The sequence below is a fragment of the Poromitra crassiceps genome, assembly GCF_964638095.1.
Source record: "Poromitra crassiceps genome assembly, chromosome: 1".
Taxonomy (NCBI): Eukaryota; Metazoa; Chordata; class Actinopteri; order Beryciformes; family Melamphaidae; genus Poromitra; species Poromitra crassiceps.
Window position 1 is genome coordinate 129504144 of NC_139623.1, and position 16289 is coordinate 129520432.

General features: G+C 49.2%; 1 protein-coding gene across 1 annotated transcript in view; it reads right to left on the bottom strand.

The window, feature by feature from the left end:
• gabra6b (gamma-aminobutyric acid type A receptor subunit alpha6b) overlaps nucleotides 1-16289 on the bottom strand; it is a gene marked incomplete at both ends in the record, with an annotated part of 49935 nt that overhangs the window by 3643 nt on the left and 30003 nt on the right. Inside the window, one exon of the mRNA XM_083646499.1 lies at nucleotides 11843-12111. Within this exon, the coding sequence (XP_083502625.1) occupies nucleotides 11843-12111 (269 nt within the window). The remainder of the gene's footprint in view (nucleotides 1-11842; nucleotides 12112-16289) is intronic.

The following is a 16289-nucleotide window of genomic DNA, read 5'->3' on the forward strand; positions in this document are numbered from 1 at the left end:
GTGTGTATTAAACAAGAGTGCTAGTTATTATTAGTGTGTGTATGTGTGTGTGTGTATGTGTGTGTGTGTGTGTGTGTGTGTGTGTGTGTGTGTGTGTGTGTGTATGTGTGTGTGTGTGTGTGTGTGTGTGTGTGTGTATGTGTGTGTGTGTGTGTGTGTGTGTGTGTGTGTGTGTGTGTGTGTGTGTGTGTGTGTGTGTGTGTATGTGTGTGTGTATGTGTGTGTGTGTGTGTGTGTGTGTGTGTGTGTGTGTGTGTGTGTGTGCGTGCGTGCGTGCGTGCATGCGTGGTTAGGAGGGGGGCTGCAGTATGTGCTCAGGAGGAGTACTGTATACATGTATGTGTATGTTTGGTTGGGTTACATGTTTTTGTGTGTATGGGGTGTGCGTACATGCATTTAAATGTCATGCTTCATCCACGCAAGGCACTGAGTATCTGAAAATATCAGCCGTGGGGTCTCAACGCACATAAACGCTGTTTACGTATCTTTTAAAATACAACAAAGACTCCCTTTACACCTGGCATTAAAATGTGTTTTGGGTGATCGGTTTGCAATCGGATAGTGCTGGACCACATTCACATCTTACATTTTACATGTGGTAGGCTATTGATATGTGTCTCAGTGTCCACGTTGAGATCCGATTGCGATCTGATCAGGCAAGCTCCATAGCGTAGAGCAGCAGAAAAAACAGTGGTGAGGGTTCTGGTATGTCAATTGAGAATGCATTTGCGTTTTTACACGTAGGTTGTGTTCAATGTGGTCACAATGTGTTCCTGACCACCTCCGGAGATGGTTTGGCTGATCGGATCACAATCCATCCTCAATGCCTCTTGGATGCATTTACACCTGTACTGTCATGTGGTCAAGCACTATCTGATTGCAATCTGATCACCCAAAATACATTTTAATGCCAGGTGTAAAAGGGGTCATAGTCACCTACTCACCTTTTTATGATGGTTTTTATTGTGCGATTTTTAACTGCGGACGTCCCCGGCAGCAGCAGGCTCAATTTTAAAGCTAGAGTGAAGCTATGGGTATCATATGAAACTAGATGACCTATGGCATCTCTTGGCACCATGTCATGCTAGCTTGTCAGGAAGGGGGCTAAATAATGGTCCAAAGTCAGACAAAATTTCAGCGAGGGGAAAAACTTGCATATATATAGTTTATCATGTATCCACTTTTTTTTCCTAACGAGAGCTTCCGCAGACATTTCTTTTTTTACCACTACAGCCCTGCTGGCACTCATGTCTGTTCATTGTTTTTTGTTTGGAATGGGAGAGAATAAAAATGATTAACGATCCTGACACAAATGTATAATGCACAGAAGATTATGTTATCACTTTGTGATTTTGCGTGTTGTTCATAATTCATCACAAGTGCTGCTGGAATCCAATTTTAACCAGTGGAAGATGGACTAGCGCCGAGGTGCAAAACACACTGCTTAATCAACAAATGTAAATAAAGATACACTTTACTATTCAGAAAAGGCTGCAGAAAGCACACAGTCATGTCCTCCAAAACTCTTCTTGTTGAGCTTGTCAATGTTTAGAAAATGTAGCACACTGGATAGCACCCTATCTGACTATACAAGCCTGCTTTGCACTTCTCAACCCAATGTTTGACCACGTTTTTGAAAAGGACTCATCAGTCGTCTGCCTCATATGATGTGCTTTCACTTCAGACTACTTTCCACTACTGCTCACTTCTGCCCACATCCATATGACACTACACCTACAGCTGATGTAGCCTATATGTTGCAAAAAGCCAACTTCAGGCAAACAGCTAAGGTATTATGATGGTATTATTATGACAGAAAACAGTCACATACTGTGTCTTTAAGGGCTGGGATACAAACCTCTGCCATGTACGTATTAACACCAGTGGTTAGGCTTAGTGACACCTATGATTGCCAGCGCACCTGTGACCAGACCTACAGTATACTCTCTCTCTCTCTCTCTGTCTGACTCTCTCTCTCTTTCTCTCTCTGTTTATTTCCTGCAACATATAACAGCTACTCACACACACCACTGACCATGCATGCAACACCCCTCACGCACAATGATATACTGATATTATACACGTTCCATCGCCATTGGTGTTTTGTTTACAGTTGTATTTGTGATTAATTACAGCTTAATGATTTTGTGCATGTTGTCGTGTGATCTCCATTCCTGTTATAGCTTTAACTGGCAATCATAGCAGGTTATATTTACAGTAGATCGTGACTGGTCGATGACTATTTCTATACAGGATTTTTTTCATCACTCTTTGTAAGGAAGAGTCTTCCCACCTACATATTTGGTGCAAGCATTTATGATGCATATATCTCCCACTCTCTCTCTCTTTTACACACACAAAAACAAACCACGCTTCTCTGCCCCCCCCCCCTCACCTCCCCCTCCAGCGTGGGGGCTGCGGCCTTCTCAGCACCCCCCCCCCCCCCCCTCCAGCATGGGGACTGCCCACCTTCTCAGCCCCCCCTCGCCTCCCCCTCCAGCATGGGGGCTGCCTGCCCCTCCCCCCCTCGCCTCCCCCTCCAGCGTGGGGGCTGCAGCCTTCTCAGCACCCCCCCCCCTCACCTCCCCCTCCAGCATGGGGGCTGCCCACCTTCTCAGCCCCCCCTCGCCTCCCCCTCCAGCATGGGGGCTGCCTGCCCCTCCCCCCCTCGCCTCCCCCTCCAGCATGGGGGCTGCCTGCCCCTCCCCCCCTCCCTCCCCCTCCAGCGTGGGGGCTGCCTGCCCCTCCCCCCCTCGCCTCCCCCTCCAGCGTGGGGGCTGCAGCCTTCTCAGCACCCCCCCCCCCCCCTCGCCTCCCCCTCCAGCATGGGGGCTGCCTGCCCCTCCCCCCCTCGCCTCCCCCTCCCCCCTCGCCTTCCCCTCCAGCGTTGGGGCTGCCCGCCCTCTCCTCGCCTCTGCTTCCAGCATGGGGGCTGCCTGCCCCCCCCCCCCCGCCCCCCACCTCTGCTTCCAGCATGGGGGCTGCCTGCCCCCCCCCCCCGCCCCCCACCTCCGCTTCCAGCGTGGGGGCTGCCTGCCCCCCCCCCCCCCCCTGCCTCCCCCTCCAGCATGGGGGCTCCCTGCCTACTCATGTGCCTGCAATGATCTGCCTGGATATTCCCTTAATCTATGACTCTTACATAATCTGCAGCAAACTGGTTGAGCAAGCCACTGGCTGTCTCCTCGTGTCTCACTCCCTGTTTATCACACAGAGATGGGGCAGGGCAGAGGAAAGGGAGAGAGGATGGAGAGAGATGGATGGATGAATGGATAGATGCATCGAGCAATGGATAGCATGATGGAGAGCATTGTGTGTGTATTGTTTGCTGCAGATTATGTGCTTGCATACATGTGGATGTACAGTGTGTGTGTGTGTGTGTGTGTGTAAGAGAGAGAGAGAGAGAGAGAGAGAGAGAGCAATTAAGGAGCGATGGATGAAACGTGAGTGGGAATATGATTTGTTTCTGTGATGAATGACAGGATTAAAGAGGGATTGTATATGGTATATTACATTGCACATGGTGCCCATTTGTCTGCAAAGAAACAACAGGGAGAGAGCTGCAAAAGCAAAGAAAGAGAATTGCAGAGCCAGTCCGAAAGACAGAGACACTATAGCAACAACAGATGAAGGCAGAGGTATTAAAAAACAGAGCACGGCAGAAGACAGCAGCAACAGACAGAGAAAGAGTCGAAGCAGCATCCATAGAGGCAGTCATTGAGATTGAGACAGAGAATTGGATGGAGACAGAGAGAAAGACAGACTGGAACAGAGGTAGATACAAGACAGACGGAGAGTGAGACTGAGACAGAGACAGACACAAAGAAGACAGAGCCAAACAGGCAAAAAAAAAACTAAATGGAGAAAGGCAAGGCGAGATTATGAGATGGAGAGATACAAGATGGAGACAGAGACATAAACAGTGACAGAAAGTCAGAAAAGAAAGTGAGGGACAGGGAAACAATGCTTACAGGCAACTGGCCATATTCCGGCTATGATGTTATTCTTATTAGTAAGCTGTTTACAACCTCTGACACCCTGCGGTTCAGTATCGCCGGGGCCTTGAATGAACCAATTAACAAATTCCTCTCCACATGTAGTGTCCCACCCACAGTCCACTAGCAATAGGTGAGGCTGTCAGCCATTTCCTCCCTCTTTAACTGAACAGCAGAAAGAAATGACACTATTAGTAGCCTGTGTAATGTGTTTTGTTGACACTGAAATGAACCCTATGAGCCTGAGTTTGCACAGATGGCAGAAAAATTAAAGGAGTAAGCTGCCAACAAGATTTAAAGCAGACTCAAACTGCTTTTAATGTGTCATCCAACCCTGTCTATGTCTGTTTTGTCTCACTAATTGTCTTCTGGCTTCTTATGTTGTTTTTTGTGTTTGCTGAGCCGAAGACAATGTTCCACCCTGGTGGACACATTAAGTTATGTTCTATTCTATTCTATTCTATTATATTCAATGCCACAGTAACCTGTTATATAGCCTATCAAAGTAAACAAGGTAATGTATCTTATACCGGGTTAACCACTAAGGTCCCTCATGCGGGACCATCATTACAAACACGTTTCACTGCCAAGCTTTGTTCAAACCCATAGAACTTTATTTTATTTATTTATTTATCCCCCCCAGATTTTTTTTGCCCATTTTTATATCCCCTTAGGGCTTTTAATTCATTTATCCTGGTAGCTGCTCCACCCTCTACCGATCTGGGGAGAGCCAAAACTGGCTCCATGCTTCCTCCGAGACATGGCCAGTAGCCAGCCGCATCTTTTCACCTGACAGGGGAAGCTTCACCGAGAGGACATAGCACGTGCGAGGATCACGCTATTCCAACGAGTTCCCCTCCCTCCGAACAGCCCCGAATGACCAGAGGAGGCACCACTTCAGCGACCAGGATATTGCATGTTTTTGGTGAGGGGTTCCTATATGAAGGAAACCCTCAGGGGGCACTGGGAGAACATGCAAACTCCACACAGAAAGGCCCTTTTGACGACCCCACCCGGGCGGTGGGCACTCGAGGACGCACTCCTTCAGCACTCACAGCATTCCAGGTGGGAATAGAACCTAGGACCTTCTAGCTGCGAGGCAACAGCGCTACCACTGCCCCACCGTGCCCCTCCCATAGAACTTTATTTTAAATATTAGTCAAGATGCTAACGTTTTCATGCCAAATCTGTCATGATTAATTATAGTGTCAAAGTTACGCCCTCTTCCGGGTCCTGCATATGACCTAAGGGATTTCATCCGCCATTCATTTTTCCATAGACGTCAAACCAAGTTATTCAGCTAGTATCAGAAGAGACCAACATTTCAGTCAGACTAGACCAAAACAAAAAAGCGGACTAAAAATGATTTTTCATGTTTGTTTGTTTTTTGTTTTTTTTCTAAATACAGCTTAATCACTTGGTTTGACAAAGTAGAACGCAGTGTAACACAGTTAGTAACGGGTAGTAGTAATGCTAGTACAGTGTATTTCTCCCTTCATGTTAACATAGTGTAACACAGTTAGTAACGAGTAGTAGTAATGCTAGTACAGTGTATTCTCCCTTCATGTTAACATAGGCAGTGTAACACAGTTAGTAACGAGTAGAGTAGTAATGCTAGTACAGTGTATTTCTCCCTTCATGTTAACATATGCAGTGTAACACAGTTAGTAACGAGTAGTAGTAATGCTAGTAGTGTATTTCTCCCTTCATGTTAACATAGGCAGTGTAACACAGTTAGTAACGAGTAGTAGTAATGCTAGTACAGCATGTTTCTCCCTTCATGTTAACATAGGCAGTGTAACACAGTTAGTAACGAGTAGTAGCAATGCTAGTACAGCATGTTTCTCCCTTCATGTTAACATAGGCAGTGTAACACAGTTAGTAACGAGTAGTAGCAATGCTAGTACAGCATGTTTTACTTCGTTTCGAACTCAAGCTCTCACTCTAGTGCCATCTTCGCTGCGCACGCAGCCACTGGAAGAATATTATTTTTGCTCCAAAAATTATCTTTATATAAAACCAAACCACCTACCGACAGGTGGCGTGGTAACCCTGGAACTGAGGCGGCCACCCACATTCCTTTCCCCGTGACGACGTCACGTCCGCCCAGATTCCAGGAGGCCACTCCTTCGTTCTTCCAGCCCGCTGAGGAGGTATTATTCAAAGCTCCGTGTGCTAACTTAACGTTTGCGCTCTCTAGCCGGGCTAATTCCGTCTTATTGCCCGACTAAACAAGGCGTACGGTGGACGAGATTCTCCAGGCTTCGGGGACCCGTTCCTGCATCTCTTCACCAGCGGCGACGGACGAGCTCATCAAAAACTAAGGGTGCCTTGCCTTTTATTGTGTTCTTAGCACATTCTGCATAGGCTACCACCGTGTAGCTTGCATACGTTCACGCCGGCTGGGGTAATGTTTGAATCTGAGAGTATTAACTCGAGTGTGTTGCCGCTCTCAGTTCTTAACTAGATAGCTAGCTTGCATCCGTGCGAATAGCATCAACTAGCTTCTCCTCGGCCGAGGAGTTTATTCCTAGAGTGACTAGTAAGCATATCCGTGTGCGGGCGGGCTCGAAAGAGGACTTCGTCCCCGCAGTCCTCCCAGCCCACGAAAGTCCCGCGGCGGGAGGGTTACTCTGATCCGGCGCACCCACGGTAGTCAGTAGTAGGGGTTTGCATAAGGGATGTTCTCCCGGCATGCCCAGCATCTACGGAGCTAGCCATGCGGCAGGTGGGCGCAGCCTCTCACGCCCCCTGCTCCCCCACAATATACACATGACCAAAGGTGCGGTTTCCACTCCTTCTGCCTATGAGAGACCATTGTTGTCCGACAGGCTCAGCACCTGGGAGCTCCTATGTTCTCCGACCCCATGGTTATGGCGCACCCTTTGGAAAGGGCTACGCTCTCCAGTCTGCCACACCTCCACCCACATTCGTCGGTGTCCCCGATTCGGCCGTGGAGGGGAGGTCCCTGGACATACTCCGCAAGGAGGTTACTTCGTTGCTCGCCAAGGGGGCGATTCGCTCGGTCCCCAAGGCAGAGATGCGCTCGGGTTTCTATCACAGGTACTTTGCCGTGCCCAAGAAGGACGGTTCCATGTGTCCAATTCTGGACCTTCGGCATCTCAACAAGACGCTGAGGAGTTCCCTTTCTGAATGCTCTCCTTCCCCCGCCTTTTCAATGCATAGAGGCCGGGGGATTACTTTACTTCCGTGGATCTTGAAAGACGCGTTCTTCCATGTCCCCGTGGTTCAGAGGCACAGGAAATACCTGAGGTTCTCCTTCCTGGGAAAGGCTTACGAATTCTGTGTCCAGCCGTTCGGCATGTCTTTGAGCCCACGAACCTTCACGGTGTGCGTGGAGACAGCCCTGGCTCCCCTCCGCGCAAATGGGATTCACGTCTTCCTCTATCTCGACGACGCTCTCATAGTGGCGGACTCGAGGGTCCGTGCCATGGAACACACCAAGATGGTGACAGATCACCTGCAGACCTTGGGGTTTTTGGTGAACTGGCAGAAGAGTTGCCTCGTCCCAGCACAGGTGCCGACCTTCCTGGGGCTCGAGCTGGACTCTCGGGCCATGCTGGCCCGCCTTTCGCCAGAGCGACAGTTTCGCACAGTGCGGACGTCAAAGACACTAAGGGCCCTATCGTTGTACGGCGCTATCGTTTGCGCTGCCTTTGCGCTGCGTTTGCGCGCCCCTTATTGCTATCTTCCCAGCGTCTAAGCTATCGTCTGCCTCCACCATCCAGTTTTGCGCTGTGATGACACAGGTGTAGGCGTGGCCCAGGCGTGTCGCTGGGCCTCTAGCCTATAATGTGTCTCGCGCAAGTGTCATTTAGCGCTGTGGGGAAGATACCGTCGGTATGTGCCGAGCACAAAGAGAGGTTTGGGGGTTGCTGTTCCAAAATAGGCGTTCCAGCGCAGTGTGTCAGAAAAAATCGCCTTGGGTGCTCTCAATTTTAACGCCAGGAAATAGCTGGTCTTAGCGCAAACACAGACGTACGCCTGAGCGCAGACAGTCTCCACATCTCCGTGCAGTGCAGGAAATCCTTGCTTGGATCCATTTACGCACGGCATGGATGTCACTCTCTACTCGCGCCTGCACACACTCTTCTCTCCTCGGAATGCCCAACCCGATGTCCCAAAAAATTGTAAAATAGCAACGTTTGTGGAGCAATGTTGCTATTTTACAATTTCGGCTCCGAAATTGTAAAATGGTAAAATGGTTTTATTAGGCTACATGATTCCCGACCATACAGGTTTGTGGTGTGAGGTAACAATAGATTGCTTTTGAGAAAGTTGTGACGGTGTTGTGCCAAGCTGCCTCTCCCCACCCTGGCTGGCCCAAAACACCCAGGGCACCGACCCACACCCACCCACCACCAAGCCTGCATACCCGTCCAGCTCCCACCTTCTCGGGGGAGACCCCCCTCCAGTCCAGCACCCGGCGCACGCAGACTCCCGCCCCGCCAGACCCTCGCTCCCCTAATCCAATTCAAAACACATCATTTTTTCGCACAACACCTGTGTCCGGCCAGTACAGTAACCGATTTCCCTGCAATTGCATGTAAGACCAGCTTCTCCACAGCGCGGATGGCAGCTGAAGTCCCTCTCGCCATCAAGCAGACAGTGACGGAAGCATGTGTCTTTATGTGCGCCAAGGGGAAAATGAAAGACTAAATTGGTGGGATTCGATGTATATATATTAATAGAAACGAATAGAAAATAGCTGATTAATAAAATGTGTGCTGGTGGAACGAAATTCAACTTCTTCAAATAGAACAGCATCATCACGGCGCTCAGTATGCTGCGTAATTACGCATGCAGTATATTACCCCAGCGGAGATTGAAGAGAGCCCGAAAAGCGATAAGCATACAGACGTTTGGGCAGCAGCCCTTTTTCAGCGTGTGAAATGGCAATAATACACAGGTGATTCACAGGTGGGCATGAGCATGTTATTTGATTTATATGCATGACAGCCTCACATCTCTCTCTCTCTCCCTCTCTCTCCCTCTCCCCATCTAGGCTATTTTTTCTCTGTCCCTCTTTCTCTCTCTCACTCTAGTCCCTCTGAGTGAGGAGGAAGCTGCTGACGTGACGCTGTGGTTTTATGGGCATGACCACACCTCCACAATGCTTTTGGGCATAATCATGCCTATACGGAGATGTGCGCCAAGATGACGTGAAGCGCAGCGGGCCGACATGCCCACAATTAGGGCTTTGCGCGGCGCTATTCCAGCGCAAAACGGGCGCTAACGCAAAAATACCGCCGGCGGGAAGATAGAGCCCTAAGTCTGTGTCCCTCCGTGTCAGTGCATCAGTGCACAGTCATGTTGGGGCTGATGGCCTCAGCGGTGCATGTGCTCCCGCTGGGGAGGCTACACATGCGCCCGTTCCAGATCTGGTTTCTCAGGCATCGCCTGGACCCGGCCAGGGACCGTCATCGCAGGGTTCCTCTGACGTGTCTGGCCCGGCGGGCGCTGGCCATATGGACGGACCCCCGTTACCTCTCGAGAGGCACTCGGTTGGGCCCTGTCCGGCTCAGGTTGGTCATTCGCACCGACGCCTCCCTCTGGGTATGGGGTGCAGTGTGCGGGCGTTTTTGGGCGAACGGCCGGTGGGGAGCTCAGGAGCTTCGCCACATAAACGTGTTAGAGCTGGAAGCGATTCACCTGGCTCTGGTTCACTTCCAGTGGCTCATACATGGGCATCATGTTCTGATCCGCTCGGACAATACAGCTGCGATCACCCACCTGAACAAGCAGGGCGGTGTGCAGTCAGAGGCGCTGAACCGGTTAGCGGCGGAGATTCAACTGCGGGCTTATCCCCGTTTCCTTTCGTTGTCGGCGGTTCATGTGCCAGGCCGGCTGAATTTCGTACGGACAAAGGCGTGGATCCAGTGAACTGTGGTGTGCGGCCAGTTCTCTGTTTCCTTCAGAGACTTCTTGACGCGGCCAGTCCCCGCAGTCGCTTAAGGTGTACGTAGCTGCGATCTCTGCTTGCCACATGGGAATTGAGGGTAGGCCCGTGGGGGGGCTCCCTCTGATCTCGCGCTTCATGAAGGGAGCGCGTAGGTTGCGCCCGCCGTCGCGGTGTGTCTTTCCCAAATGGGACTTGGTTACGGTGCTGGACGGGCTCGCGGGTCATCCGTTCGAGCCCTTGGACTCCGTCGATTTGATGTTTCTGTCTTTGAAGACCACGCTGCTACTGGCCTTGTCGTCAGGAAAGAGGGTTGGTGACCTGATTGCCCTCTCGGTGCAGCAGTCCTGTATGGTTTTCGCGGATGATGGGCGCAGGGTTACATTGCGACCTAACCCGGCCTATCAACCTAAGAATATTAATGCCAGCTTTAGGTCTATGGTCATAGACTTGTCAGCATTCTGTCCCCCGCCGTTCAGTTCGGACGAGGAGCGACGTTTGCACATGCTGTGTCCCGTAAGGGCGCTCTCGGCCTAAGTGGCCAGGACGTGCTCATTACGCACTTCAAACCAGTTGTTGGTCTGTTTCGGGCAGAGAGCCCAGGGCTGACCCCTTTCCAAGGATCGCTTATCACACTGGATAGTGGAGGTGATTGCTTTGGCATACTCTGCCATGGGTAAGGTACCCCCGGAGGGTATCAAGGCGCATTCTACGCGGGGCGTTGCGACGTCTTCCGCGTTATTGTGCGGTGTATCGGTGGAGGACATGTGCGCTGCGGCCTCATGGTCCTCTCATCACACGTTTGTTAGGTACTACAGTCTTGACGTGTCCAGTTCACGTTTCGCGCATGCGGTACTGTCAATGGCGAGAAGGTAGTGTCGTTGCCTCTCCAAATGCCACACGGTTGGGCATGGGCGATTCGCCATGCGTCCGTTGTTCACCGATGCCTCTCGGGTCGCTCTGAGGAGTTCTCCCGGCAGCAAGGGCGGTTGAATTTGGCACTAGAGTGAGAGCTTGAGTTTGAAACAAAGTAAAACGTTAGGGTTGTGCTACAACCCGGGTTTTACGAGTGAGAACGAGAGCTCTCACTACCCAGCCTTGCTGCGTCGATGCGTCGTTGCACAGGCGGGCTGGAAGAAGGAGTGGCCTCCTGGAATCTGGGCGGACGTGACGTTGTCACGGGGAAAGGAATGTGGGTGGCCGCCTCAGTTCCAGGGTTACCACGCCACCTGTCGGTAGGTGGTTTGGTTTTATATAAAGATCATTTTTGGAGCAAAAATAATATTCTTCCAGTGGCTGCGTGCACAGCGAAGATGGCACTAGAGAGCTCTCGTTCTCACTCGTAAAACCCGGGTTGTAGCACAACCCTAACGTTTCTCCCTTCATGTTAACATAGGCAGTGTAACACAGTTAGTAACAAGTAGTAGCAATGCTAGTACAGCGTGTTTCTCCCTTCATGTTAACATAGTGTAACACAGTTAGTAACGAGTAGTAGCAATTAGGGATGCACCGATCCACATTTTTTCACTTCCAATACCTGAATTTGGATATCTGCCAATACCGATATTATGCTGATACCAATATGTTTCTTGAATATACAGTATAGGCACAGATTTGGCCAATTAAATATTTTCTTTTTAAATATACCTTGAAAAAGAAGACAAAGTTAACAAAAAATATATATATTATATATATAAAATATATATATAAGGCAAAGAAGGATACTATTATACATATACATATACATATACGGCCAGCGTATAAAACCTGTGCGGCCTGCGCTGGAATTGCAAAAAAAAAGATAGTGCCAATATCGGCACCCGATACCGATATTGGATCGGATCGGCCCCATCCCTAGTAGCATTGGTAGTACAGCGTGTTTCTCCCTTCATGTTAACATAGGCAGTGTAACATAGTGGAGCAGACTTACTGAAACCTCCCCGTCATTCCCTGTGGCCGTGGCTGTAGCTGCAGCTGCCGCCTCCTGCGCTGCTGCCTTCATGGCGGCTGCCTTCCTCAGCTCGCGGTTGGCCTGTAGGGTGGAGAAGTAGTTGACGGCCGCAAATTCGATCAGGGCAGAGAAGACGAAGGCGAAGCAGACGGCGATGAACCAGTCCATGGCTGTGGCGTAGGAGACTTTGGGGAGGGAGTGGCGAGCGCTGATGCTGAGCGTGGTCATGGTCAGCACAGTGGTGATGCCTGCATACACGGAAGAGGCATCGGCCTTACGATGGTGATAGAGGTTAGGCATGTGTGTTGCCTGCTTTTGCATCTTATATTACTTAGCCTACTGTCCTATTGAAGGGTTCTCCTTTACTCTTGATTATTCTACCCTGGTAAACCATCCTGATCACATGACCTTAGGTAAACCATCCTGATCACGTGACGTGAACTCACATTCTGTTTCACTCTGTGGATCAGTCTGGACTCCAGCCCGCCCCCAGCAATTTCCAGAAATGACTGGCCAATCAGGGACACCGCTGGCAAAACAGTATGCTCCCGAAGCAACTAGTGCTAACGTTAATGTTAGTAGAGTAAACACAGCCATAAGTGCAGTTATTGAAAAAATGGTGGATACAATATATTATTATTATTATTATTATTATTATTATTATTATTATTATTATTATTATTGTTGTTGTTGTTGTTGTTGTTGTTGTTGTTATTATTATTATCATTATTATTAATAACCCAGTAATAAGTGTTGCACAATAAACCATAATTTGTGTCCCACCACAGTAATACAAGTCAAGGCTGACTGGCTTTGCTTTCATTGAACTTGTGAACTTTATCCATCACTGTTTGAGGGAGGAGGCGGAAGAATAATGATCATGGTGTGTGTTTGTGTGTGTGTGTGTGTGTGTTTGTGTGTGTGTGTGATTTAGCTTAGATATAGCTTAGATATAGCTCTCAAGGCAGCACGGTGGATTGTTTGTTGATGCGATTGTCTCTCTCTGCAATAGTGTTTTAAAATACTTTCTTTTACCCAGTTTTTACTACTGACTGCGTCAACTAGTGTCGGGAACTCTCTGTTTCAGAGCCCAATCTTTTCTAGAGCAATCCAGGACCCATAAGACATAGTTACTGTGAGCACTAACTAAAGCTGCCCGACGGGGCTAAGCTAGCTTTAGCCTGGTGGCTAGCCTCGCAATCGGATAAACCAATCGGTGAGCGGACTTTCTATAACGGATTATGCCAAGAACTCTCCCGGTGAAGAATCTGCCGATCTGTGACTTATTTCTTTTAACAACGCCTTCACTCCTGCTAACTTGGCTGGGTTCGTTTGTAGCCCTGTGACCAGGTTAGCCATAGGTAGCTCATCTCTCCGTCAGCTAGCTTGCTAGCTGGCCTACCAGCCAACAATGGACTCTCCTACAGCGCAAAGAGCCAATAACTCTCTGCTGATAGAGCTTGGAAATCTCTAACACCAGTGGGTCCCCAGCTCCACTGGGCCTCCACCTCCACTGGCTCTCAGCTCCACCTGGGCCTCCAACTTCACTGGGTTTCCAGCTCCACCTGGGCCACCAGCTCCACCTGGGCCCTCAGCTACACCTGTGCCTTCAGCCCCACTGGGCCTCCAGCCCCACCTGGGTCTCCAGCTCCACCTGAGCCTCCAGCTCCACTGGGTCTCCAGCTCCACTGGGTCTCCAGCTCCACTGGGTCTCCAGCTCCACTGGGTCTCCAGCTCCACCTGGGCCACCAGCTTCACCTGGGCCTTCAGCTCCACCTGGTATGTCAGCTACTGCTTTTAAAATGACTCATATACGGAACTCCTCTGCCCCAGTCTTAGTACCGGAACTGTATGCAGCGACCTGTTATGGATGTAAACACAAGACCATAAGAATATCGGAGATACATAATGAAGTGATCCGACTCTCTCTCGTAACGGGACAAGCCCCGTCTTTTATTGTCACACGAACACCACAACACATGCATGCGGCCACAACACACTCATGCTGACGGTGGCCGGTGAAAAGTGTCCTCTGCATTTAACCCATCCAGGCATGTCCTTTCCTCCGGGGGGCAGGCCAGGAGCAGTGGTCGCTTTCTCGTACAGCGCCCGGGGACCAACTTCGGGTGTTGTCGTCACTGGTCGGATGACGATGATGATCTGATCTTCTGCATGTTTTTGGTGGGGGGGTTATATACGGAGGAACCCCCTGGGGGAGCACGGGGAGAACATGCAAACTCCACACAGAGAGAAAGGCCCTTACGACGAGATACCCCACCTGGGCAGTAGGCACTGAAGATATGGGGGGGAACACAACCACAGCGCCCACAGTGTCCCAGGCGAGAATCGAACTCAGGACCTTCTGACTGTGAGGCGACAGCTCTACCACTGAGCCACCGTGCCCCTTAAGACTTAAGGTACTTCTGGGAAAAAAAACAATTGCTCATAGGAAACGATACAACACTCGCCTGGTTTCCATCAAAGTCCAAATTCAAATTCAAATTCCACACCGCACCATGATGAGGTCCACTGTGAACTATAAAAAGCTAAAAGGAGAAACTATTAACAGCAGGCCTGTCATTCCCCCATTCACTCTCACAGCTCGATGGTGCGTGATGTCTTCCTGCCCCGGTCTGCCGGTTCTTCTAAGACTCTCTGCTTCCCGGGTTGTGGACCTGCAGCAGAAGCTTCCATCCATTCTGGATGACTACCCATACCTCAACACTCTTATTCTTCACATCGGCACAAACGATGTCATGCACCGTGAGTCTGTGGTTTTAGGCTCTAATTTTCTTAATCTATTGTCTTTCCTTTCGGACCAAGGTCTTAATATTGTTGTCTCTGGCCCCGTCCCTACTCATCGGAGAGGACTTGAGAGATGGTCCAGACTCTATGCCCTTCACTCTTGGTTGCAAAACTATTGTACAGCTACTGGCTTGGACTATGTTAATAACTTTGACCTGTTCTGGGCGAGACCGCTCCTATTGAAAAGAGATGGCCTTCACCCAAACAAAATCGGTGCACAGTTATTGTCTGACAACATTTTGAAGTGTCTTACCTTGCTGTTTGACAACATTTCTAGGTGCCGTGCTATATGACATAAAGTTTAATTGGAAAATGAGGTGAATCCCCCAAGTAGCTTAGATGTAGTTTGTACAGCAAATTATGTACAGTATGATGATATTTATGACATTGCTGTCACGGGCCCCCCTATTGTGCACTTCCCTTATCATGTTTCGATCCCAACTTTTACTTCTAGCCATTATAGAGTGAAGAGCAATGGCTCTGGACAGAGAAACCCAGCTAACGTTTTACCTATACCTTGACATATACCATTACAACCAGAGATTAATACCTCTGCAGTCACACAACATAAATGTATTCAGTATGGATTCATTAATATTAGGTCAATCAAGAACAAAGCTCTTCTTGTTAACGATATAATTATTATTATGCATCCATGCGATGTTTTTCTTTCTTTAGTAGATCATGGTATCAACATTATGATATTGGCTAAAGCCAAACAATGTTCTTCCACTTATTGAGGCCTCCCCCGCCAACTTCTCCAACTCACATATTGCTACAACGGCAAAATCTGGTGGGGGTGTCGGCCTAATTTTCAACTCAAGTTTGAGTCTCTCACATTATCAGAGGTTTAAGCTCTCATCGTGTGAGATACTCACCATGCGCCCCTCTAGTATAGCTGGCCTTAGAGCTGGCCCACCCGGGCCCTACTCATCTTTTCTTGATGAATTTTCCAACTTTCTTACTGACCTGTGCGGATAGTGTTATTATAATCGGTGACTTTAATATCCACGTAAATTGTAACACTGACCCGCTCAGCAAAGCCTTTATGTCCCTAGTCGACACGTTTGGCAGTCAATGAACAAACGCACTCTAACGGCAATATGCTCGATCTCGTCCTTGCTCGCGGTATTAATCTCTCAGACCTGTCAGTACTCCCATATCCTCCAGCACTCTCTGACCATTACCTAATTAAATTTAAAGCTGAATTGCCTCACTGGCAGTCTAACCAGGTTGACACCTATAGCAGTCGTCGCATTAATGATCCCACCATCACTCAACTTGCTCATCTGTTACCAAAATCACTTGCTTCTCTTCCAGAGCAAATTGACTCTCTTAATGAATTCACAAATAATTTGAACTCAATCTTACTCACCCAACTCGATTCTATTGCACCTCTGCGTCACTGGCGTAGCCAGACTTGGCACATTGGGTGTGCCACAGAAAGACAGGGTGCCACCACCCAAAACAAATTGGGCCGTTTCAAGCCAAATTTTGAGGAATATTAAGATAGGACCATATGACCATGACCATCAATGTTTGCTCTTTCTCGCACTCATTATTAGCAGGTAGAAGCAGTCAATTAAATTGTATTTTTTGGCAACATGTAAAACCACTTTGG